The sequence below is a fragment of the Mustela lutreola genome, chromosome 4, assembly GCF_030435805.1.
Source record: "Mustela lutreola isolate mMusLut2 chromosome 4, mMusLut2.pri, whole genome shotgun sequence".
In the NCBI taxonomy this organism is placed as follows: Eukaryota; Metazoa; Chordata; class Mammalia; order Carnivora; family Mustelidae; genus Mustela; species Mustela lutreola.
This window is the reverse complement of record NC_081293.1, coordinates 52,645,420-52,657,434: the sequence shown is the minus strand read 5'-3', so window position 1 is coordinate 52,657,434 and position 12,015 is coordinate 52,645,420. Positions and strand designations below refer to the sequence as shown.

At 35.9% G+C, this 12,015-nt stretch overlaps 1 protein-coding gene across 2 annotated transcripts in view; it reads left to right on the top strand.

Moving 5' to 3' along the window:
• VCL (vinculin) overlaps window positions 1–12,015 on the top strand; it is a 116,788-nt gene that overhangs the window by 37,665 nt on the left and 67,108 nt on the right. For both annotated transcript variants that reach the window (XM_059169844.1, XM_059169845.1), the window contains exon 2: window positions 1,757–1,827. In XM_059169844.1, the coding sequence (XP_059025827.1) occupies window positions 1,757–1,827 (71 nt within the window). The remainder of the gene's footprint in view (window positions 1–1,756; window positions 1,828–12,015) is intronic.

The following is a 12,015-nucleotide window of genomic DNA, read 5'->3' as shown; positions in this document are numbered from 1 at the left end:
TGCATTATACTATGGTCTATACTTGTGATTTAAAATGAGTGAATTTCCTCATTCAATATATTCAAGTATAACCTCTTTTAAGAGTACTTTGTGATATATGATATAACTGTAGTGAAAGAAAAATTGACATCCAAGCTCTACATATGAATAATCTTGAAGAAAGTGAGTATATATATTATTTGTGGTATAATAAGTGTATCTGCACATAAACAAAATCTGGGTAGTGTGACTTTTAGTATTTTGATATATTTTTATATTTTTAGCTATTACTGTTTGGAAGATTTATATGAAATGATGTAATTACTACAGCTATTAGATGGAAAATAATTGCATCTAAATAACCTAAAGTAATGTTTTAATACTACTTTTTAAATTTTAAAAATTGTATCTTCTCATTTCAGAAAATTAGAATATAGGATATACAGGTACAGAATTTCCTAAGCATCATTATAACCACTGTTAACATTTTGTAGATTTTTTTGGTTTGTTTTAATCATTCTGTATTTATTATTTTTATAACTTTTAAATGAAATAAAATGTCATAAACATCTTCCTGTAGTGTTGAGTCTTTATAACCATTGTTTTAATAGCCCTATAGTACACTACCTAAAGATAGATCTTAATTTGCTTAACTGTTCCTCATTGTTGGGTTAGTTGTTTAAAAACATTTCAGCTTTTATAACTAACATGATCATGAATATTTTTGTAAATATTGTTATTACCGCATTTAGTATTATTGCTTAAAGGGGAATTCCTAGATATTTTTTTATTTCTTAATTCATACCAGCAAATGCTTTTCCAAAGAGAGTATGCCAGTTTATAGTTCCACCAGAAAGGTATAAAACTATTCCATTGTAGAATTCAGTATTATATATTATTTTTTTATAGTTCTATATTTAGGGGAAAAATCATGTTGTTTTAGTTTGAATTTATTAGATGACTGTTGAAGTTGTGTATTTTTGTGTTTGGTTTCTAGTTTCAGCATCATAATTTCTTCATATTTCTTCAGTTCCAGTAACATCTGTTTTTTTCTGTATAGACATTTTGGCCTACTTACCTTGCTTGATTCATGTACTTCATGCATTGTTTTAGAGATATGGGGTACCTGGCTGGCTCCATCAGTAGAGCATATGACTCTTGATCTTGGGGTTGTGAGTTCAAGCCCCAATTGGTGTAGAGATCATTTAAAAATAAAATCTTAAAAAAAGAGAGAGAGGGGCGCCTGGGTGGCTCAGTGGGTTAAGCCTCTGTCTTCGGCTCAGGTCATGATCTCAGGGTCCTGGGATCAAGCCCCATATTGGGCTCCTTGCTCAGCAGGGAGCCTGCTTCCCCCTCTCTCACTCTGCTTGCCTCTCTGCCTCCTTGTGATTTCTCTCTCTGTCAAAAAAAAAATAAATAAATAAAATCTTAAAAAAAAAAAGAGAGCAGTTTGTCAATTAAACATATATACATAAATTTCAGTGATGCATTTTTCTCTCTTTTTTTTTTTTTACTGTGCTCAGGGATGCCTTCAAATGAATGGTTCTGAAGAAGGAGTAATACATTATGTTTGTACTCCATATTGTTGTCCAGGAGTATTGTGGAAGAATATATGGGAACAGTCTTGATAATTTCAAAAATCTAGAATTTTTTTTTTGAATCCAGAAACTTCAAGGATAGATTATATGTAAAGTATATGTTTCAAATATGTTGAAGTAATAGTTTTTAGAAGTCTGAGAATTTATTATTGAATTGTGAATCTTTTTTTCTCCTGTAGGTTGGAAAAGAGACTGTTCAAACCACTGAGGATCAAATTTTGAAGAGAGATATGCCACCAGCATTTATTAAGTGAGTAATTAAAACATTCTTCTCTTGCTAAGCAGAATAATCCTCTTGTTAGAGAAGAAAATAACTGATTCCAGGAACAGCTTTTTTTTTTTTTTTTTAAATATTTACAATTGAAATTTGACTTTTGATCTCTTAACACTCTGGTTTCCTACTGTTGATTGTATTCATTGCTGTTAAGCATTTTTGACATAATAATTTTTAATAAAACTATGACTTCTGAATTTCATTGTCTGGAATGGGAAGGATTTAGAAACATTCTGACCTTAGCAGGCATTTATCTGGGTAATATGCTGAACACCTTCGCTTGAAGATAAGGAAATAACAATAGATACAAAGTTCAAAAAAATTAATTGCAACGTATTTTAGTGGCATTTTAAATTTAAGTTATATTTACATATCACCCAAACTCCTACAAACAATTTGCAGGTGTTATGGCCTATCCTGAGTAAAAGCAGAGATGCTAATTTTTTTTTTTTTAAGATTTTGTTTATTTATTTATTTGACAGACAGAGATCACAAGTAGGCAGAGAGAGAGGAGGAAGCAGGCTCCCTGCCAAGCAGAGAGCCCGATGTGGGGCTCGATCCCAGGACCCTGGGATCATGACCCGAGCCAAAGGAAGAGGCTTTAACCCACTGAGCCACCCAGGCACCCCGAGATGCCAACTTTTGATTAGATAAAACTTTGTTAAGTTCTTGATTATGTTTTCAATGGCTTTGTTCTGTGGCAGTCAAGTACTATGTAAAAGTAAAGGCTGATGAATAAGGCAAAAAACCCCCAAAAGTAGGACCTCTGCAAGTCAAGAGTAAGGTAAGTCTATTCAGTTACAAAAAGGAAGGGCAAAGGATTTGAATAGGTACCTCAAAAGAGAGAAAACCCAAATGGCCAAAAAAAGATGAACAGGTGATTTATTTCATTAGTCATCAGAGCTGTGCAAATTATTCTGTTAGGACCTCTAAATTAAGAAGTCTGGTAATATCAGTTGTTGATAATGATGTGGAACAATGGAACTCTCATACACTCCGACTGGAAATGTAAAGTGGTGCAGCCTCTTTGGAAAACAGTTTGGTGTTAGTAAAGCAGAAGATAGGCAATTCTTAGAGAAACTTATGCTCATGTACACTAGGACCTAAATATGAAAATACTGGTATCAACATTGCTCATGATGACCCTCTGATCTATTTATAGTAGAATGGAAGAAAACAATTATGATATAGTTATAAATTAGAATACTAATCAGTAATGAAAAGGATTGAAAATGGTTAATTTTATGTCATGAATTTCAATTAAATTTAATTAAAAAATGAATGAATCTCAAAAATGAGAGAAATGAATGGTAGATATGTAGGTAGGTCCCATTTATTTAAAGTGCAAAAACATGTAGAGATAAACTGTGTTGTTTAGGAATTCCTGCTTATGTGATAAAATGATAAAGATAAGAAAATAATGCTTGTAGAAGTCAGGATAGTAGTATTTCTGGGAGGAAGGAAGAAGGTTATACTTAGGGAGGGGCACATAGGGGCTTCTAAAATGGTAATAATGTAAAAACAAACAAATAAATTAAATGGTAGTGTATTTCTTGATATAAGTGTTGAATTATATAGGTGGTTGTTTTATTCTTTGTATTATACATATGTTTTATACAATTTTCAGTATGTATGTTACATATCACAATTTTAAATAATGTGAGAAGTATTCCTTTATTTTTATCCTCCTTATGTTCTGTTTTCTTTGAACAGATGCAAAATTTCACCCATATTGATGTCTTCTTATTTCTAACTTACTTGAGTGGGTGCTTCTACATAATGGTATTTCTGTTAATTCTGCAAAATATTCATGTATCAGGAAGTAAGGGGCCAGAGCATCTTTTTTTTTTTTTTTTTTTTTGGTAGAGCCTGTTTTGTGGGAGTATCTTGTCTGACTTGCCTTCATTGGATTCATTAACCTCCAAGGCCTCTTCCAGTTCTAACCAATATGAGCCTACTTTGTTTACATGCCATTTCATCAGCGTGGTAATATTAAGATGAGTCCTATGTTGTCATTAAACACTGTAGTTAAACTTATATTTTTTAGAAATAGAAACACAGGTCTAACTTGTACCTGTTTTCCTCTTAGCCCCTTGGAAGGTACACAGTGTGGGCAGATAATGTACAGAGGGTTTCAACATCAGGTGGATATTTGAACTACATAACCCCTTAGAAAGTTCCTTTCAGCCCTATCATTTAAGTCTATGAGTATCATTTGGTAAAGAATTTCTTTAGGAAACTAATTTCTGCTCATTTCCAGAGATATATCCCTGAAGTATGCTATGTGCTCTCACAGGCTTCCTTGGGGACTTTAAAAAAAAAAATTAAGAAGTGTGTCTTAGTTATGATAATATTTTCAAAAAAGTAGGTAACTTTATTTATTTATTTATTTTTAAGATTTTTATTTATTTATTTGTCACAGAGAGAGAGAGAGAGATCACAAGTAGGCAGAGAGGCAGGCAGAGAGAGGAGGAAGAAGGCTCTCTGCCGAGCAGAGAGCCCAATGCGGAGCTTGATCCCAGGATCCCGGGATCATGACCTGAGCCGAAGGCAGAAGCTTTAACCCACTGAGCCACCCAGGTGCCCCAAAAGTAGGTAACTTTAAAACAAAATAAAACTTCATTGATTGGGGTCCCTGGGTGGCTCAGTGGGTTAAGCCGCTGCCTTCGGCTCAGGTCATGATCTCAGAGTCCTGGGATCGAGCCCCGCATCGGGCTCTCTGCTCTGCAAAGAGCCTGCTTCCCTCTCTCTCTCTCTCTGGCTGCCTCTCCATCTACTTGTGATTTCTCTCTGTCAAATTAATAAATAAAATCTTTAAAAAAAAAAAAAACTTCATTGATTGCCCTTGGTAACCAGGACACCAGTCCCCTACTCTGGTAATAATTTATTTATTTATTGGTAATTGGTAATTTAGAGAAAAAAAAATTAAGCATTTATCTTGCCTTTCCAGAGGTTCTTCAAAAAATTAAAAATAGAACTACCATATAATCTGGCAATTCTATGTATATTCATCCAAAGGAAACAAAATCACTATATCAAAAAGATATCTGCACTCCCATGTTCATTGCAACATTTCTTATAATAGCCAAGACATAGAAACAACCTGAATGTCCATCAGAATGAATGGATAAAGAAAATATGGAGTGTGTGTGTGTGTGTGTGTACCCACACACAGTAATGGAGGGAAGTGAAAGAAGGTGGTTGAAAGGTACAGAGTTCAGTTATAAAGATAAATAAGTTCTGGGGATATAATGTACAGCATAGTAATTAATAGTTAACAATACTGTACTGTATATTTGGAAGTTGCTAAGGGAATAGATGTCAAAAGTTGTCCTCCCGCCTCCTCCAATATTGTAACTGTCTTGCCCCCTGTACAGTCTATCTCAGAGTAGCCTAATAACCCTAGTCGATGAGGGGAATTCTAATCAACAAATGTGGAATTAATGCCAGAATTAGAAAGTAATAATTATGCAGTTTTAATTATGCATAATAAAATTATGCAATTTTAAACAGTTGATTTAAATTTTTTTTTTTTTAAATTTTTTTTTTTTTTTTTTTTTTTTTTTTTTAAGGATTTTATTTATTTATTTGTCAGAGAGCAAGCGAGAGCGAGCACAGGCAGACAGAATGGCAGGCAGAGTCAGAGGGAGAAGCAGGCTCCCTGCGGAGCAAGGAGCCCGATGCGGGACTTGATCCCAGGACGCTGGGATCATGACCTGAGCTGAAGGCAGCTGCTTAACCAACTGAGCCACCCAGGCGTCCCTAAACAGTTGATTTAGATAGGGATCATCAATAGATGAAACCGTTCAGAGGTTTTAACCTTTATTCCACCATGGGGGGAAAATCCTGGTCTCCATGGGGAATCAGGGAAAAACACTATGTTACAATCAACTGAAAAATTTACTGAGCAATGTTTAAAAAGTACATAACTTAATATGTTACTTGGAAATAGGATAGAGTATAAATAAAATGGCTATGGTTGTCAAACAGATTTGGGGGGCAAATATTCCATAATTTAAAATATTATGGCTCTTCATGCTTTTCTTGCTTTTCTTTAGAATGCAAAACATAGCAGAAAATAACTTTAGTAGATGCCTTGGCTTGAAGGGGGAGGGGACAGAGAGGGGAAACAGATGGAAGCAGTTAATGACATCCTTGGAACTGTTGAGTAGGACATTCTTTTGGGCTGTTTGGTTGATGTTTGGAGGTTTCCAGGGCATGACAGAGCTTCCTCTGTCATCCACTTTTACAAAGACTTCTAAATAGTGTCTGCTTAGGCAATGCTAAAGGCTAAAAGATGTTTTAAAAATTTATTCTTAGATTAAAATTTCTGCTCCTAGAATGTTAGAATGTCAGGACTAGAGAAAACAGAAGACTCCTGGCCTGTAGGTAGATTTATACCTAAGCAATCTGATAATACATTTAGAGATTTTTAGGGAAAGATATATTTTTCAGGATTTTTGACATTTTTAGGATGGGGGGGTTGTCAAAATCACATCCTGGTCTATTTGAGAGACTGGCAGTTAAGGTCATATGGATATATTGGAGAATAGGTTTAATATCAGTTAAAAATTAAACATCTGAGTTATAAGTTTCACTGAGGGCCTTCTAGTGCTTGGGCAATTCCTTATTGTAAAAGTGAGAACATTATAATATAGAGCAAAATTTGTACTGTTACAGAAAGGCTTTCTCTTGGGTGGAGCAAAAGCTATCTGATCTCTAACTGCCCTAGCAGATAGCATTGACAATTTACTAATTTTACCCAAGATTGTAATAATAGCCACACTGTTGCACAGGAGGTGTAGGGTTGCGTTATGATTGCTAAAGAAACTGTCTCAATCTTCATAAACTTGAGGAGTATAACGGTCATGCTGTACTGTTATAATATTGGTTAGATTTGCATAATATTGGTTAGATTTTCCCTGTAAAAAGTCATTTGTTCCTTTAGAGACTGTCAGCAGAAGAGTATTTTGCATCATTGTCAATCATCATCATTATCAGGCAGCAGCAATATTTATGTGTAATTGATTAATGAGCTAGATATACTAATTGGTTAAGTATTTATTGATTACCTTCTATTATGTCTAGCACACCACGTGCTACATAGATGGTACTTCTTACCAGTGTATTTTGAGTGATCACTTGTAAGATGTATTGTAAGTTATTTGTTAGCAATAATAAAATGTCAAAATTTGCAAATGCTATATTTTTTTAAAATAAATTGAGCATATTCAGAGTCACATGCATAAAAACATCCTTCTCTTCCCTGCTTACTAGGTAATTGCTTTTTTTTCTTTTAATTTTTATTGAAAAATTGAAAATTGAAAAATTTTTCTTTTAATTTTTATTTTTATATTCAATTGTTTTATATTATGCTTTTTTTAATAAGAAAGATATTAGTGAAATTATAGCTGTTATGGCTGGAAATTGTGCATAATTCCAGGTACACACGTGGGGGAATGTCATACATAAGGGTTTATTCTTTTTTTCTTATAAGATTTTATTTATTTATTTGACAGAGAGAGAGAGGATTGAGAGTACAAGCAAGGAGCTTGGCAGGCAGAGCGAGAGGCAGAAACAGACTCTCCCTGAGCAGGCAGCCTGACTTGGGGTTGATTCCAGGACCCCAGGATCATGACCTGAGCCGAAGGCAGATACTTAATGAACTGAACCACCCAGGTGCTCCCATGTGGTTTTTATTCTTCTGTGTATCATGGAGGAACAAATTTCTGTTGCAGAGAAATTCTTTTAAGATGCTTTAAGAAGGGGGTGCCTGGCTGGCTCAGTTGGTGAGCATGCAACTCATGATCTCAGGGTTGTGAGTTCCAGCCCCATGTTGGGTATAGAGATTGCTTTTTAAAAATAAAATCTTTAAAAAAAAAAAGTTTAAAAAAATGCTTTAAGAAGTTTCAAATTGAAGAGCTGTAATGTGGAGAGGCACCTGGGTGGCACTGTCCATTAAGTATCTAACTCCTGGTTTCGGCTCAGGTTTGATCTCAGAGTGGTGAACCTGAGCCTGGTGTCTGGCTCCTGCTTAGTGTGGGGTCTGCTTGGAGAGAGAAGCTCTCTCCCTCTCGCTCTGCCTACCCCACCACTTGCACACTCTCTCTCTCAAGTAAGTAAGTAAATAAATAAATAAGAGCTGTAATGCAGACCGACTTTCACTATATAATAGCAATGCAGAGAAAGTGCTATCACCGTAAGCAGGAATAGAAGAAAGAGGTTGCATGTGGGAAGTGGGATTTGGGAAAGATAGGTATGGGGAGACGGAAAATACCCCGGGTGGAACGCACTGCAGAAGCAAGTCATAGGGCCTGTGAGGAGAGGGACAGTCATGTTGGGAGTGGTAGAAACTAAGCCAAGGTTAAGTTCTGCCAGGTGATAAAGGTGCTTGGAAACCAGGGAGAGGAATTTGGAATTGGTTAGCAGAGAAGCTTTCCAGTTTTTGTTTTTTTTAAATAAGATTTTATTTATTTATTTATTTATTTATTTGTCAGAGAGAGAGAGAGAGTGTGAGGGAGCGTACAAGCAGGCAGAGCTGCAGGCAGAGGCAGAGAGAAGCAGGCTCTCTGCTGATCAAGGAGCCCGAAGTGGGACTCCATCCCAGGACCCTGAGATAACGACCTGAGCCGATGACAGTGGCTTAACCAACTGAGCCACCCAGGTGTCCCAGAAGCTTTGCAGTTCTTGAGCAGTAAGATGACAAGCTGAAAGTGTTTTTTTACCATTTACCATAGCCAAATACTGGATGGATCATAGGGGCTAGTGAAGGAGAGTAAGCTCTATGAACCTCCCAGATTCATTTTCTGCCAGTGTGGATTTACTTCTAGATGGATTCCTTATAGGTATAAAATGTTTATAGCAAACTATTTTATTTGGCTTGAAAAAATTGCTGTTGTAGTGTACAATGGAATTTCATTCTTATTTCTGCAGCAGAGCAGAAATGAATGTGGAGGCAGTTTTTGGATCCTATCCAAGGCTGTTCAGTATCTGAATGTATGAAAATGAGTCACTCGTGAGGTGGTCCTTGTTGTATGAACTCCTTGAAAAGGGCATCAGTGGCTTTGTCTATTGGCAGGCAAATGATAGTTTGATTTAGAACTGCAAAAGGTTGCCACTTTCTGTTCAGTGTTGCTCTGAACAGTCTGCTTGAAATCATCAAAACTTGAGTCGATTCATCAGCTTGGATTATTTTTGAAACATACTGTAATGTCTAGGCCTATTGAATAAAAGAATGTTCCTAAAATACCATGTGAAAGGGTTTATGTACTATTAACAATCTGTGTGATTACCATTAATCATATTTCCTAGAGAATTGCACTGTTTTAACTCTTTAACTTTGTTAGTAACCCCAATTACTAATATTTGTACAATTTTATCTTGATTGATATTTGTGTACTACAATGAAGAAATTTACAAAGGGTTGAAACATGCTTTCACTTAATTTAGATCTCTTTAGACCTAAAATAGTGGTGTCATATTTTTAGATCACCAGCCCTTATATTTAGCTTTTCCTTTGCTTATGATCTTGAACACTCAGAATAATCTGTGGTGAAATTTATATTTTTAACCACTCTTCTCAGTGAAAGTGCCCAGGATATCTCTTTTTAGAATTAATTCTTTGATCATACCACTCAGTGCACTTTGCTTATCTGGAGCTCATGTGTGATTCTAATGTTTTATTTTTTAAGTTGAGTTTTTTGGTGATCCTTTCCATTGCTATCTAAGAGATGATTTTTGTCTCTTAACATAGATAATCAAGGTTCTGTGAGACAGTTATTCACATCTGCTGGCTGACTTACTGCATTTTTGACCTAGAGCAAACACTCAAACTTTAAATAGCTCACCTTTGAACTTGCTACATTAAACATAATTGTGTACTACTGTGTTTCACAGAGTTTCTCAAACAAAAATGATTTAAGTTTTAAGTCTTTTCAGTAATGAACTCTGAGTCAGGATTATTAATTTGCAGAAGAGTTCCAAACACTTTGGCAGGGATTTGATCCTTGGCTTACTTTGTATACTTTCTGACTAAGAAATAAATCAAACTTTAGATGTATAACCCTTTGGTTTCTATTTCTACAGAGTATTCAAAATCATATGATTGAAAGAAACTCAAGGGACCAAGGGAATTCACATTTATCAAGTACATACTATTGGGCCAGGTATTTACATATTTCCGTCTTCTGAGAACAACAACTTCAAGTATTGATAAATTGATTTACAGTAAAACACTGAGGTTTGACCAACTTTAACTCACCCATGGTCAGTTCAGTTTCTTATGTGGCAGGACACTTCCTGTTGGTGGTCTTGTGGCTTCTGATTCCATGTTCTTTCCACCATCTGACCTTCCACGAAGTCATGTGGTCCATCCCTCTCTCTCAGGCAGTGCTAATTTTATACCACTCATAGACGATAACAGTTTACACTTTTCCCAAGTATTTCCACAGAAGGAATATTACTGATATAGTTTGTGATGTATTGCAGTGTCTTGCAACTCTTAAACTGTAAAGAAGTTAAAGTCATAACATTTTAAGGTTAAAAAGAATCCTAGAGATTATTTACTCCAACTGCTTTATTTTGTAGATGAATGGAAGTCATTGGCTGTGTCTGCCTTGCTGCTCCAAACTAAACAGAAATACTATAAATAATTAGACACAAGTATTCCCTTAATTATTACCTTGACTGTTCCTATCTAGGTCAAGTCCCAAATCAAGAAATTCTCAAGATTAAAAACAATTCTTTTTTAAATAATGGGCATCCTTTTTTTTTTTTTTAAGATTTTATTTATTCATTTGACAGAGATCATAAGCAGGCAGAGAGGGAGTGGGGGAAGCAGGCTCCCCGCTGAGCAAAGAACCTGATGTGGGGCTCAATCCCAGGACCCTGGGATCATGACCCAAGCCGAAGGCAGAGGCTTTAGCCCACTGATCCACCCAGGCACCCCTCAAGATTAAAATTTTTTCCCCACATCTGTTTAAAATCTTTATTGTTCTTTCTTTAGTACAGCAAAAGAGCCTTATAAAAATATCTCCATTTCCTAAATACCTTTTATGAACTGAGTACTTTAAGTTGTATCCTTAATTCACCTCATCTTGTAGTTGAGGAAGCTAAGACCCAGGGAAACTCAGGAACTTGTTGCAAAGTCTCCCAGTATGCCAATGGCAGAGGCAGGATTCAAACCCTGGCCTGACTCCTATGCTGCGCTCATTCCAGTATGCTAAGACTCTTTCTCACTTCATTACAAGGACTTCTTATGGGCTAATAGTTTTTGTGAGGCTTAAATGAGTGAGATAATGTATGTGAAAGTACCTGGAAAAAAAAAAAAAGACATTTGGTGATTATTAGTTTCCTTCCTTAGCTTCTCAGTCTTTCTCAGTTCTTCTCTTCAAATAAAGTAATTGCTTTTTTAAGCGTTTCTCAGAGAACATTTTTCCCCAATTTTTTTTTTTTTTTGTCTCCTAAGGTAAGGTCTTTAAAAAAAAAAAGCAAAACAAAACAAGATTGCTTGTTTTTATTTAAAGCTCTTTCTGTACCTATTGAGATGATAATGCACTTTTTATCCTTTATGAGACAGCCGGTCTACTCATGAACATAGATTTTTTTTTTTTTTTTTTAAGATTTCTGTCTTTATTTGTCAGAGAGAGAGAGAGGTAGGCAGAGGGAGAAGCAGGCTCCCTGATGAGCAAGGAGCCTGATGTGGGACTTGATCCCAGGACTCCGGGATCATGAACTAAGCCGAAGGCAGACGCTTAACCAACTGAGCCACCCAGGCATCCCTGAATATAGATTTTGTGATGGTGAACCATCTTTGTGTTTCTTTCTTTTTTTTTTTTTTAAAGATTTTATTTATTTATTTGACAGATCGCAAGTAGGCAGAGAGGCAGGCAGAGAGAGAAGAGGAAGCAGGCTCTCAGTATAGCAGAGAGCCCGATGCGGGGCTCGATCCCAGGACCCTGGGATCATGACCTGAGCCGAAGGCAGAGGCTTAACCCACTGAGCCAACCAGGCACCCCCATCTTTGTGTTTCTAGGATAAACCCTACTTGGTTGTGATTTTAAAAAAGAAAATGCAGTGCTAAATTCAATTTTGCTAATATTTCAAAAGGATATTGCTTCTTTGTCCATGAAGTATCTTGATCTGTAATTTTCTTGGTTTGTTCCC